This window comes from Bufo gargarizans, chromosome 1 (genome assembly GCF_014858855.1).
Source record: "Bufo gargarizans isolate SCDJY-AF-19 chromosome 1, ASM1485885v1, whole genome shotgun sequence".
Taxonomy (NCBI): domain Eukaryota; kingdom Metazoa; phylum Chordata; class Amphibia; order Anura; family Bufonidae; genus Bufo; species Bufo gargarizans.
The window spans coordinates 398,733,566-398,748,760 of record NC_058080.1 but is presented as its reverse complement, the minus strand read 5'-3'; the positions used below and the strand labels follow the sequence as shown (position 1 = coordinate 398,748,760).

Here is a 15,195-nt window from a genome sequence, read left to right as displayed (position 1 = left end):
GTATTTTATACTGGCACATTATGGGGGCACTATGGGGACATTAGCTCAACTGGGGGCATTACAAGGGGGTATTTTTTGCACTGTCACATTATAAGGAGAATTATTACTACTGGGGGGGGGGCATTATGGTGGGCTTTATTACTCCCCCATGGTATGACCCCCTAGTAGCGGCACCGGCCTCTCCCTGCTCCGCTCTCCCTCTGCCCCTTCTCCAAATACTTATTATGAAATCTTTCTCATTAGGATAAAACACATCAGCTCCGCCGAGCCCCCGGCCAAAGTGTGGAAGTGGCGTCCGAGATCCCCAAGGGCCAAGTGACTGTAAGTGTTCATGTGGAATATGTTTGTTATACACATATAGCCTACACTGTGTAGTCTGTTCTATAAGCACCATTGTTTTGTGGCGGCGGACAGAAAATAATCTGAAAGTGCCCCTCCCGAGACCAGGCTCTGGATCCGCCACTGGTGGACATACTCACAAAAGAGTCTTAAAAGCGTTTCTGCTATCCTCCAGGGACAAAAACAGCCTTCCCTAGACAAGAACGGTAACAATCTCTACTGTGGTAAAAATCTCCCTCAATCTAACTCTGTTTGTGGATGATCAAGAGGAACCTTCAGCAGGGAGTCCTTTGGCACCTGGTGAATCAAGTGGTCATCACCACAGATGCCAGCAGTTGAGGTTGGAGAGCCCACACTGCCCAGTCTGTGGTCCAGAGGGTTTAGGACCAAGACTTGAATCTTGCCTCTTCTGATCGGAGGAAATTGACTACAGTGTTTCAGGTTCTGATTGCTCTTCAATTCTCTATAAGATTCCATCACATAAAACTACAGTTGCCTACCTAAACAGACAGAGGGCATAAGGAGCAAGAAATTAGCTGTGATAGGACACACAAATCTGTGCCTAGACAGAGAAAAATCTAGCTTCCATCTTGTCGGTGTATCTAAAAGGCAGGGAAAATCTAGTTGCCAGTTTTCTAAGCAGAGAGATTGTCATAGGGAGAGAATGGAGACTGAACCCCCATCATGTTTCTTCAGATACCACAATTCTGGACTTTTTTGCAAAGAGGAAGATCAACCAGGTACCAGATTTCTACTAATTATCAGTCCAGGACTAGCATTTCCACATAGATGCTCTATCTTTTTCCTGGCCAAAGGGTCTCCTTTATTGCTTCCCTCTTTTCTCCTTAATTCTGAGAACTATGATGAAAGTGGTGGAGGAAAGAAGTTCAAGTCATCATGATCGTTCCCTTTTGTACAAAATACACCTAGCCTCCTCAACTCTTCAAATTGTTAGTGGTGGAATTCTGGACTGTGCCACCTACTCCCGATCTCTTGAACTCAAGGGCCTGTCTATAACCCATGCATACCTCTGATTCATCGGACAACCTAGAGACTGATCAGCTCTCAGTAGCAACACAACCTTCAATCAGTTCACCAAGTACAGCACCATAAATTGTACAGCAGCTGTGCTTAGTATTGCAGCTTAGTCCTATTTACTTCAGTGAGGCTGAGCTGCGCCTCAGCCATGTGATCAATGAATGTGGCGTCACATCGCCTAAACTAATCAGAGATAAAGCAGTAGTGCTACTGCAAGCTCCCGTGCCTTCTCAAATAGCTGATCAGCAGTGGTTCCAGGTGTCGGACCACTACTGATCAGATACTGATGACCTATCCAAAGTCTCGGAAAAACCCTTTAGGATCTATAGATTTAAGCTTACTGAGTAAGAGTTGGTCTACAGTGTCAAATGCTACTAAGAGGGCCTCTGAATTGTATTGGAGAGCTGCGATTATGCTGATATGTGTCTTTGAATCTTTATAAAGTGAATCTACACCTGTAATTACTTTTGCAATATGTATATTATTTTATTCATAAACAGAGTAGACCTTTTAATAATGGACCAATAAGTATTCTACCTCACCCCAGTGTTGGATTCACAGCTACACTGCTCATTACTGCTGTATAATGTTCTCCATGTTGCTGTTGCTGCATTTCAGAGTGTGTTACAGAGATATAGGAGAACAGGATACAAGTCATATAATGGCCAGATATAGTCTTATTCCTGACAGCTTATTTTTAAATAAGAAAAAGGAAAAGATGTTCTGTCGGATCTTTTCAGTGTTGAGAACCCCACCTTTATGTGAAAATAGAATGACTGACTGACTGTATCTTTTGATATTTTTAACAATGTTTCTTAAAAGAGAACACATTAACTTGCTTTTGTGTTGCACACATTGAAATAACTCATATATATATTTTTGTGTGACAGAAAATGTCATCCGTAAAAACCAGTGGGGTGGAGTGGATATCCGAAGAGGCGGTGACCCAGTTCTTAGAAGCAACCTTATATGCTGTGGTTATTCTGACGGAGTGGTTGTCGGAGAACGAGGCAAAGGTCTTATTGAAGGAAACACCATTTATGGTAAACATATCTTACATTTGTTCTAGATTATGTAACGTCTGCACAATGGGCACATGACACCATGCTTTGCATTCATCAAAAAATTCTCAGCAATTTTCAGCAATTAGATACGTGGTATTCTAGCAGTTTTATCAGGCAAATGTCAAAAATTCTGTAGTTCTTTACAAAGGTGCAGGTTCCTTCACCTAGACAGAAAGTCATTTATGCTGGAAATTGTAGTCAATGGGACCCGGCAGTCTTTGCCTCATCCAGCCATGCCAGATACGGCGAATTCTGGCAGCTTGTTCGTCTGCCGGAAAAGCCTACCAGATTTCAAAATGCTAAATTGAAGTATTCACACTTACTGGTAATTTGTCGGCAAAACTGACCCTGTTTCGGCTATTCTACCATTTTTAAAGCAAATCTGTCACCTACTTTATACTTTTGTGTGGAAACATTATAATTTTGGCAAATTTACATTTTAAAACTAAAAATATATATAGATTGAGGACACTCGCCATCTTATGGGAGCCTGGCCCACTGGCCACCCCCAGTTCCCAAAAATTACCAAATGTCTACAAAATGGCTGCCTCACAATATTCTGAAATTATTTTTACTCCTACATATAAATAAAAAACACTTAATCACTAATAAATCATAAAACCCCAATTAAAATATATTCACAAAAAGTTAATAGAACTGGTCCCTTTTATAATGCGGAGCTCACGCATAAAAAGAAAAAAAAAATCAAAAAGTGAGGTTATTTCCTTGTGTTTGAGCGTGTGGTTCAAGGTTTGGTGATTTACTTTCAAATACTGTAGTTCAGTCATCTAATATAGACAGACCTGGTGACATCCATATCTCTTATTGTGGTCTATTCACATCAATGCGATTTATCGCTGTTAGTCCACGTTCATATGTTAAGATTGTGCTATTAGTCACAATCGGCTTTTCAGATGTTATAATAATTCAAATTTGCAGATTATAATATATGGCAGTTAGTGTTCAAATTTGTATTCAACAATGTTGCGTGTTACTCACGACCTCCTGCAGCTTATCAGCCGACTTTCGCTCCGGTCTCTCAGCGCAAATGTCCGCTGTATCACTCACAACCTCCTGCGGGTTACTCACTACTTTCGTTCTAATCTCGCAGCATGGGTCTCCGCTGTATCTCTCTCGGCTGTGTCTTTCTCAGCGCATGCGCTCTGAGGTTCCCGGAACGCCGACTTCGATTGGTAATGATGTTTGTGTTCACCTTGTCTGCGATATGTTCTCATACACACTGCCTTTTCACAGCTCCCATCAGATGCGTTTCGGTACACGTGTGTACCTTCCTTTTCACATAAAGGTGGGGTTCTCAACACTGAAAAGATCTGACAGAACATCTTTTCCTTAACTTATTGTGAATATATTTTAATTGAGGATTTATGATTTATTGGTATATTGTGTGATTAAATGTTTTGTTATATGTATGAGTAAAAATTTACATTTTATCAGTTGCAACACACTGTAAGGTATTTTTGATTATAGAAAGTTATCCCTTATACACAGCTCCCAGCGGAAGGCCCCCCACCAATCACAAGAATGGGCGCCCCTGTACCCTGTGGAACCCTTTGAAATTAACGGAGCGGCTGGTTGGAAAAGCTCACTTCTGCTCTATTCATTTCTATAAGAGCGCCGAAGATATCTGAGTACAGCGCTTGGCTATCTCTAGTGCTCCCATAGAAATGAATGAAACAACTTCGTGCTTTTCAGTCGAGCCGCTTAGTCCATTTCAAGGACCTGTGGATAGGGGCTAACTTTCTATAACCGGAATACCCCTTTTTAAGTCCTGTGTATCCATGAGCTGCCCAGCTACTTATTAACAACTTTCCTCCATCTGGTGGGTGGGGTGAGTCTACAGCTCATAAATAAACTTATGGCGTGCGCAAATACTGTGCATGCATCAAAGTTACATAGTTTGTCAGTGGGCCTTTCAATACTTCATGCTGCTTCAAGAGATGCGAATGCACATGTATTGATTATTTTGTGGTTTTGCTGTTATTTTCCAAAAATCTAAGCAAATTGTAGCACCAAAACTGTGATATGTGACTGCACCCACAAAAGCAACTTGAAAAATTATATTAACATCTTAACCCCAATGACGTAACTATATATCATTTGTGTGTAATGGCTGTATTGCACGGGCTAACAAGCTAAGCCCACTCCATACATGGTAGCTGCCGGCTGTCTACTATAGCTGACACCCGCTAGCAATGACCAGGGTCGTAGATAACCACGATCCCAGTCATTTAACCCCTCAGATCCCAAGCATCTGTCCTCCGATCAGAGCCTCTGATGTGGTTAAATCATGGGGTTCTTATTAGTTAATAAGGCAGCCTAGTGCCTTTTTGAAGTCTCCCTGGCCTGCAGCAAGGCTGAATAGGATGCCTATCAAAATCCCTAAGAATTCAATGGCATTCTATTGCAGACTGTGGTACGATCAGAAGACTGCAAATTCAAGCCCCCCAAGGGGACTAAAAGTTGCAGTAAAAAAAAGTTCATTAAAATTGTATATATAAATATTTTTCTTACAATACTACTGTAGTAAATACTACAACAAAATAGTTGTTTGTGTAAGTTTTCATTTTATTTATTTTTTAGGTGATAAAATATAATAAAAACTATATACATTTTCTATTGCTGCAATCATACTGACCTGCAGAATAAGGAATACATGTCATTTTAGTACACTGTGAAAGCTTTAAAAAAAAAAACTAAAAAATTATGGCGGAATTGCAGGGTTTTTTCAAGTTTTCTTTTTTACAGATTTTTCAATACAAGATGTGGTAAATTAAATAGTACTATTAAAAAAAAAAAAACTTCTCCTGCAAAAAGTCCTGATACGATTATGTGAAGGGAAAAATGGTTGGGAGGAAAATGAAAATGCGAAATAGAAAATTGGCCTGCCCTTAAGGAGTTAAAAGAGACAGCACAGTCTCATAAAGCCAAACTGATGTATTCTAATTTAACCACAATTGGGATTATACTACGAGCACCTATTATAATAATGAAAGTTAATTTGTCCAGATAATACTTGGATAGAAAACTCTCTGAAAATTATATTCAGCGATTGGTTCAATAGTGCATTTCCAAGTTCTGTCATGGCACTAATTGTACGCTACCAGATAATGAAAAAAGAACACTTGCAAAATTTAAGGCGACCTGTAGGTTAGCCAAGGTGGTTGTTGTTGACCCATCTGGTCCCAGACATTCTCAATGTTGGAGAGATCTGGCGATCAAGCAGGCCAGAGGAGCTTCTGGATACCTTGAAGAGCACATTGTAGAGTGGGCAGACTTTATCTTCTTGGAACACCATGGTTCCTAACGGAGTCAAAAAAGGCAATAGGACAGGGTCCCACAATGTCCTGGACATACAGAGGGGTAGTCAATATTCCCTCCACAAATAACGGGCATGGTAGCTAATGGCATCCCACACCATGCCATCGTTAGTACCAAGCCAGAACCTGCTTTCATCACGGACTATTGTTTGCCATTCATGCCTCCAATGGGCTATCTTGCAGCACCAGTTCAGGCGCACGTGGCAATGATGAGAGGTTAGTGGCAAATGAGCAAGTGGAGTGTGTGAATGCAGTCTTGCTTCAAGTAGGCGGTTTCTTATGGTCCACGCAGTGATTGCTGCAGAACCAATTTGTAATGCTGTGGCTGTCCTTTGAGATGCAGCAGCTCTTCATATATATGGCTATTCTAGAATGCTTCTGAGTATCTTGACCATTCAGAACCCTCTCTACATGTGTGAGACAGACAAAAAAAAGCCTTTGGAGCATCTGTATGTAAAGTAAGGGTCTTTGATCACTACATGTAATGTGCCATATTGTAAAATAAGCTCCTTCTAGGTGTTCTCTCTTCATTTTCTGGTGGTGTAATTAATGTGGTTATAAATTCTATAAAGTGTATGTTTAAAGTAAGTGAAGTACTTAGATTGTTTGCAGACGACATGGAGCTGTGTTATACAACAGAGTCAGCATAAAAGGAACCAAATGAGAATCAGTTTCGACAAATTACTGTCAGTGTTATACATTTAAGAAATAAAAATGTGCTTTCCACTTCCAGCCTAAAGTGGTTCTATGTGATCTCTTATGCCCCCTAGGGCGACATAGAACAGAGGGAGATCAGCTGAGGTCAGGGATATATACTTGGCTATGTTTTGACTCAGCATTTTCATCCTCAAGCTGCCAGGACTCGTAAAGAAAGCTTATACATTCTGCCTCCTATTCTGATAGCTCAATATGTATACAAACTCATAGTTACATAGAAAGTGTGTTTGAACAACGTAAATATGGCCATCAATTTCAACAAAGGGATGTGGATGAAGGGGAGTGAGAAACCAGAATGGTACCCATTTTTGTAAACATTAATTTCATTTAGTTTTAAGAATTCGTTTTAAGGCATCAACTGCTGTGACCAGGTCTTGAGGTAGACTACACATCTTCACAGTTTGTATGGTGAAGAAGCCTTGTTGCCCCTGGAGACTGAATCTTTTTCTTCTCCAGACGGAGGCACTGCCCCCTTGTTTTTTGTGGGGATTTTACATGAATCATTTTGTCGCGATCATCCACCTCCCAGATCAACTTGACACTGATATTGCATTATTTATTCCATTAGTACACCAAACAATATATCCAATATAACACAACATGTGTGTGTGTGGTCCTAATCAAATATACCACTATTACATTCCAATAACATCTTTATTTCAAATACATCTGTAAAAAAATACAATACGTACTACTTATCATTAAAAAAATGGATCCCAAATGTGGCAGTGAGCAGCAGACCAATCGCACTGCAGGTCACATAGTCATAGAAAAATGAAAATAACAGAAGATTCGTATAAATACAAATACAAAATAAGTATCAGTCCCTCCCTGCAGTTTCACATCTCCATTATACATGCCATCAAATAAGCAGGCAGAAAAGGTGGTGGGAGATCAGAAAGTAGAACCTCACATACACACACCACTAAGAAAACAGGAAGATAAAAGTCAGTCCTGTATATATGAACAACCCATGCAATAATTAGATGGCAGGTATATGAAAGTCTTCCATAAGTCAAGGAGATAACCCACAGCAAAGAAAGCAATTCAAATAAATACAGACCGCAGTGTCACAGGACCACCACCGTTACCCCGACGCGCGTTTCGCCCTAACACTTCTTCCAGGGGGCATCAGAAAATAAATACACTGATTTATATTACTTTTGTATGCAGTGTTTGTGACATTGGTATTTCCTTAAGGTGTTTTATATTGTTTCTAATGAATGTGGGGTACTTAACCCAACCAGGGACAGGAAGTGGATGTTATACTTCTGTTTTTAGATGTTTTTTGTTTGCTTTTGATGCTTATTTTGCAATAAAGACAATTGTTCATTTTAAGAGGTGCAGTCGGTGATACATGCCTGCTTTTGGTTGGTGCTTGGTGTTCTTGTTTGTTTCGTGATGATTGGCAGTCGTGCTAATGTATACACAGCTTGTCATTTATGAACATCTTACATAGACTGCATTCTACCACACAGCTTGATATCTCTGCAGAAATAGAAACCGTGCCAACATCTTTACTGGCTTAACTTGTTTAAACAACAAAATTACATTACATTAATACAATAAATGCCGCTATCTAATGGATGGCGCTGTGCTTGGTAAGCTTCCTCAAACAGCTGATCGACAGCAGTGCTGGGAGTTGGACCTATTAAGGATAGGCCATCAATATGAAAATCCTGGAAACCCCCTTAAAATAATAGCAAGCCCAGGACTGAATCTGGGAATCGTTAATCACAACTCTCTGAACATGCTCCTGACATTCTTCAGCCCAATCCAAATCTAAACTAAACCAACTGAACTTAAAGGGGTTGTCAACCTTTAAGTGATGGCCTATCCTCAGGATCCGCCATCAATGGCCCATCCGAACCCTGCACCCTCCTGATCACCTGTTCTGTGTAGCTCTGGCTTTTGAACGACACTGCAGGTCAACACTGTAGTGGACAGCAGTGCTGCTCCCATTGAAGTCAATCAGAGCTGTGATGCTCTGATGAGTGCTGTCTGCTACAAAGGTGCTCTGTAGCTCCGGCACCAACTTCTGACACTGGAGCTGCACACGACAGTGGAGGAGCACGATGTTGGATCCCCATCAGCCAGTGATGACCCGTCCTGAGGGTAGGTATCACTTAAAAAAGCTGGACAACCCCTTTAAATGTAATGTTTCCCAGGGCTTGCTCTGCTAATAACATGGAGTGGGGAGGTATAGTGGTGTAACAACTGCAGAGAGGAGAATGTGGCAGCCAGAACGAGCCCTGTAAACTATTACAGAACAAGCCCTGTGAACTATTACAGAACAAGCCCTTTGAAACATTACAGAACAAAGCATGTTGAGTGTGGAGAAAGCTGCTAAAAATGTTTTCTGCAGGTAAACATCCTGTCCAGATGAAATTTATGCAGAAAAAAGAGGAATGGAAAGTGCCAACATGAAAAACACGTATATGGGGTAAAATATGCAGTGTTTGGAGTACTCTGGGAAAATAAAAAATTTCATTATACTGGAGAACCCCTTTAATAAACCCATTAAAGCGGTTTTGCCATCTCAGACAATGCGATATGCCCCCACCTCTGGGACCCGCACCTACAACGAGAACAGAGCAGGGAAATGAACGGAGGGCTCACTGCGCATGCGCAGCCGCCCTCCATTCATTTCTATGGGGCTGCGAAAATTTCCGTCTGCCCCATAGAAATTAATGAAAGCAGCGCTCGGTGGTGGACAGACCCCGGGAAACCACAGCTCTGCCCGCTCTGTTCTCCTTGTAGACAATGGGGGAATATCCTAGCAATATGCCCCCATTGTATGTGATGGGAATACCCCTTTAAGGAGGGAATTTATCGTTTGCGGTGGTTTATGTGTCAGTTTTAAGTTTGTCTTTGTGAGGTTGCACCAAATTTATGAAATGGTGCACAGTAAGAATATATTTGGCACAAGTACAATGTGGTACATGCCTATGTCAGTAAAAGTACACCAGGGGGTTGCCTGGCATGGAGAACATTTTAGATTTTTTTCATGGCTTTTTAAAAAGATGCACATCGTAAATGAGACATAAAGTTGTTCTAATTTAAAATTCTGACCTACTGTTTATTCCACTTTTAAAATTGGCGAGCCGGCCAAATTTGACCAAAGTGAAAAGTAGCAAATTATGACGCATGTCATATTTGTGCCATACTTTGCAATTTTGTGATCTTCTTGACACTTTTATAAAGTGGAGCGAAAAGGAGTGTGTCTTAACAGGAGAGGTGGGGCTTTGTGGCCCCGCTGGATTTACTACAATTTACGTCTGAAGTCTACGCCACCTAGCGGCTTCAGTTTCTGGCACATGGACTGTCAGAGATGCAGCTAATTTATTAAGAGGCATCTAAGTACCTGATGCTCCTTACATTAATTAAAGGGGTTGTCTCATCATGGACAATGGGGGCATATCGCTAGGAGATGCCCCCATTGTCTTACAGGTGCTGTGTCCTGCACCTATATCGAAAATGTAGCCCCGCCAGTGAAGGAGGGCGCACTGCGCATGCTCAGCCGCCCTCCATTAATTTTATATGGGGCCAGCAAAAATTGCCGAGCGCTGGCTCAGTTATTTCCGTCGGCCCCATAGAAATGAATGGGAACAGGGGCAGCGTATGCTCGGTACGCTCCCATTCACTTCTATAGGGAGCCGGCTTGGTGGTGGTTGGACCGGAGTCCTCCAGCCACCACCTTGTGGGGCTCCGTTCAGTATTGGAACAAAATTTTATGCGAATCGACTTTGGATGTTTTATCCGAAGTCAATTCGCTCATCCCTAATCATAAGGTCTGTAAGATGCAATCAGCCAAGAAAATATTTTTGCTTGTTTGTTGGCTGATCAGCGTATATGTTTACATAGAGCAGTAATCGAGAGCAAATGTTCGCTCAGTGGTGTCCGTTAGGCCCCATTCACACGTCCGCAATTTCGTTCCGCATTTTGCAGAATGGAATTGTGGACCTATTTATTTTTGAGATTTTGCACAGTGCAGAACATCTTGTATTTTTTTCTCAAATGTAAATAAAAGTTGAGAAATGTTTTTTTTCTACAATAATGCCTCTTGTACATAGTCTTATTATCTTTTGGGAGACACCTATGTCATTTCCCGTCAAAAAATTGCTGGTTGAATAAAAGTAACGTTAAGTAAAAATTTGCCAGGGGTATGAATAATTATGGGCAGCACTGTATATAGTGATCACCTGGAAGTCCAGGGGGCTCGGGGCTTACTAGGGCCATTTTTATATAGGGTAAGGTTCCGGACTGGGTCGCTCTTATCAGGGCGGGTGGTCTGGGGTTAGGCTATCAGGGACAGAATAGCACCCCCCCTGTAGGGCAATATCAGGGACAGTTCTTTGCCCACCCTGTCCTTCAATACCACATCATCATCTAGCCCAGGGATAGATGGTTTTTGCTTTCCCTCCGGGATTCATGGATGTGCACTGGAACCCCCCGGATTGTGGTAGGACATATGGTTTCTGATTTGGTGCCGCCGAGCACTTGTTATTGCCTACCACCTAAACTTTAATAATTTAAATTATTTTAATTTTGAGGATATCTTTTCCATTCACACGTCCGCAAAATGGGTGCAGACCAATTTATTTTCAATGGGGCCGCAAAAACGTAGAACATGTCCTATTCTTGTCCGCAATTGCAGACCAGATTAGGCATTTTCTATTATAGTGCCTGCGATGTGCGGTCCGCAAATTGTGGAATGCACATTGCCGGTGTCCGTGTTTTGCGGATTCGCAAAACACTTACGGACGTGTAAATGGACCCTCATAGTAACATTTATTAAAGGTTACGTTTTATCTTTATGTATATTCTAATGGATTGCTTTCCTTGTACAATGTTATAATATACTTTCTATGTTAGAATGTATATTATAGTGCATTTGCATTGTGTGGCAGTTGTGTGCGGTTCTGCTGCGATACTGCAGGTATATAGAGGGACAAGCATTATTGGAACAAATAATTTCTACTGGTATGATATACCAGTCGTCGTCCCCAAAAAACTGATTAAAGCGGGGTGTTTATATATCAATATACTTTCTTTTATAGTGCATTTGCGCATGCGTGTACGCGAAAATTATATTGCCGATATTTTGCATTGAAAAAAGTAATAAATGGAGATCGCAAATTTGAATAATACATTTGGTATGTCACTGTCCATGTTGTGGGACTATTTGTGCAGTTCTAGTAATTATTTCTTGGCTGCAAACATGAGCTGAAGATTTTTTAGGTTCGCCTGCCATTAAAATAAATGGGACCCACATTTGATCGCGTTCGCGAACCGCCCTGGTAGATGTTGGTCCATCACTATTTGTGACCGGCGTTGATACTGAAAGGAGAAGAATAATGAACGTCAAGGCGTTCCTCTCAGCCAGATACATTTTGTCTAGACAGTGATTACATTATGCTGTCTTCTGTCACACTAATTGTAGCAGATGAAGAAACATCACATGCTGTGAATTTCCTGGAGGATCAGAACAGAGCCCACGCTCAGTGTATTTGGTGTCTGCGGAAACACAATGTTCAGTTTCATCTAGTGGAGAGGCAGTTGTTTGGAAGAACATGGTAAGATTGTTCAGCCACCATATTTCCAGACCTCCTATTACCAGAATACAAGTACCTTAAAGAGTGCAATTTAGGAACCGTGAAGTAATGCAAAAAGAGCAGGAGAGCAGGTTTCTAGTGGCTACAAGTAAGGCAAGGGTGCTTGAAGAAAATGGCACTCAGCTTTTAGACATTATGAGCCTAAAAATTGCTATCTTGGCAGCCCTGATAATCTACTAGATTACCGTTGTAACATAGTAACACATGAGGCGGAAGCAGGGAAGACAACGTATTGTGGAGCATCTATTACACGCCATGGCATCTTATGTATAGATTATCTCTGCATCTTTTATCCCTGCCTTCTCCATCTAGAACTAATGGCCAGTTTAGGGACCAAAGTCACACACACATAAGGAGATCTGGTGTTGTCACTGATCTCCTCCTCTACATGCTGTTAGGTAGCAGGCTGAACAGAAAGTAGAGAACGCAAAGAAAAAATATGCCATCATAACTTTAACCCTTAGAGAACCTTGCAATTTTCCGTGTGTTCGTTTTTCACTTCCTGCCTTCCCAGTGCCATAACTATTTTTCCATTTGCATAGCCTTATGAGGGCTTGCGGTTTGCTGTACAGGGTTTACTTTCTAATGGCACTATTTTATATTGCATGTGATTTAGTGGGGAGCTGGAAAGAAATTCCAAATGGGGTGGAATTGGGGAAAAAAAAGTTTTATGTGGGGATTTAAAGAATTCCCCATGTGGTAAAATTGACCTGTTACTTTCATTCTCCAGGTCAGTACGATTACAATGATACAACAGTTGTCATTTTTCATGCATTTTAATACTGAAAGAAAAAATGAAAACCTTTTAAAATTATATAATTTTTCTTTACATCGCCACATTCTAACCCCTATAACATTTTTGTAGTTATGTGTCCTTAGACATTTTTTTGCAGGGGGATGTGTACTTTTCAGTGATACCATTTTGAAGTGTGTGACCTTTTTTTTTTTTTATCCCTTTTTTATAAAATTTTTTTTTGATGGGGTGAAGTGACTAAAATTGTTACAGCGAATTAGTAGTTGTTTTTTATGTCATTCTCCATATGGGATAAATATTGTTATATTTTAATCACTGGGGTAGAGATCCCTTTATCGCCACCTTTAGCCTTATGTTTCAAAGGTCTGGATGACCTCCCTCCACACATGAGACTAGTATACGGTCAATTAATATTAGCAGCTAGAGCTATGATTGCAAAAACTTGGAAATCCAGTGCACCTCTGACATTACAGGAATTAATGTCTACAATCAGAGCAGCTTATGATCTAGAGAAACTATATGCTATTAGAACACACTCTTGGAATAAAGTGGCCCCAAAATGGGAACTATGGATTCCGTTTTCAAGTTCTCAACCATCTTTAGATAGAAGATTATAATTACCCACCTGGATCGTGCAAACATGCTGTGCTACACTACTTGGTTTATGTAAAATACTACATCATTAAGCCAAAGTCTGCCGAGTTTTTCTAAAATGTTATTGTCATTTGGTTATTTACTTAATGTATTCATTGTCGATTTACTTAAGTCTACTATGGCATAGATCCCTGCGTGGATTATACTAAGTCATTAATGTCATATGTATCTCGTCTGTTATGTTGTACATTGACAATTATTAATAAAACTTAAGTGATTAAAAAATATATATTGTTATATTTTAATAGTATGGGCGTTTTTGCATGCACCGATGCCCATGATGTTTATTTATTTTTTATTGGTTATATATTTTGAGTTTGTGGAAAGGGGGCCGGTGATTTGACGTTTTTTTGTTTAGTTTTTAAAGTCACTGTGGCAATTGGCAATATAGTGCTGCCACCTGCTGGCCTGTATTGGTATATTCTAGTAATAACTACCAAAGCCTGCTTGAGGCTTCTGGCTATTAGTATACTGTTATAGGTTCCCCGATCTCAGCTGGGGATTGCTTTTGGATGAGGGAGCGTGCAGCTCTCTCTTCTGGACTGCTCAGATGCCGTGGTCACATTTGACCACAGCATCTGAGGGGTTTAATGTATGTGATCAGCTGTAGGGCGACTACGGCTATGGCAGCCACTGCACTTGCGAGCGGACACCATCTTTAAAGTGGCGAAGAGGTTAAAGGACATCTGTCAGCAGATTTGTACCTATGGCACTAGCTGACCTGTTACATGTGCACTTGGCAGATGAAGACATCTGTGTTGGTCCCATGTTCATATGTGTCTGTATGTAAAATGAAGATGTAATAAATGCAAATGAGCCTCTAGGAGCAACGGGGCATTGCTATTACACCTAGAAGCTCAGCTCTCTCTGGAACTGCCATGCCCTCTGCACTTTGACAGGGCCAGACGTGATCGCGTTACAATGCCTGGCCCTGTCAAAGTGGAGAGACCACAGCAGTTGCAGAGAGAGCTGACACTCTAGGAGTAATGGCAATGTTCCTAGAGGCTCATTTGCATATATGAAAACCCCATTTTTCTCAGTAATGCAGGGACATATGAACATGGGACCAACGCAGATGTCTTCAGCTGCCAAGTGCACATGTAACAGGTCAGCCAGTGTCATAGGTACAAATCTGTTGACAGATGCCCTTCAATTAATCACAACAAAACACACCACTATCACCTTGTGTGAACCTGGCTTTAAAGAATTGTCTATCCCCCCCACCCCCCCCCACAAAACGGCTCCAATCTAATCTGTGATATTGCAAATTGGCCCGTTCAAATGCAAATTTTTTTTTTTATGCTTATGATCTTTGTCTATGCCAGTTGTGCAGTTGATCGCTTTTGTTGTTGTTGATTAGAAAGCTTGTTTACATGTTTGTTTTTAACCTTTTCTAGGTAATAAAGGCTGTGGAGTCTGGATCATGTCATCAAGCCTTCCTCATATCACTAGCAACCAGATCGGTCACAACAGTATCTATGGAGTAGCTGTTTTCTGTCGGAAGGATGACGCCTGTGATTATCTTAACCAGGCAGGAAATGAACATTTTAATGACGAAGGAGAAGCAGCCAGTTGGGAAAATGATTTAGATAGTGAGGATGATCGCTTCTCATCTCGGAGGCCAATAAATGTAGCGCTTATCGAATCCAACAGTATTAACCACAATGGAGGTAAGG

The 15,195-nt window shown here is 41.0% G+C and overlaps 1 protein-coding gene across 1 annotated transcript in view; it reads left to right on the top strand.

Moving 5' to 3' along the window:
* FBXO10 (F-box protein 10) overlaps nt 1-15,195 on the top strand; it is a 74,468-nt gene that overhangs the window by 45,841 nt on the left and 13,432 nt on the right. Inside the window, exons 7-8 of the mRNA XM_044285845.1 lie at nt 2,268-2,420; nt 14,917-15,189. Of these exons, the coding sequence (XP_044141780.1) occupies nt 2,268-2,420; nt 14,917-15,189 (426 nt within the window). The remainder of the gene's footprint in view (nt 1-2,267; nt 2,421-14,916; nt 15,190-15,195) is intronic.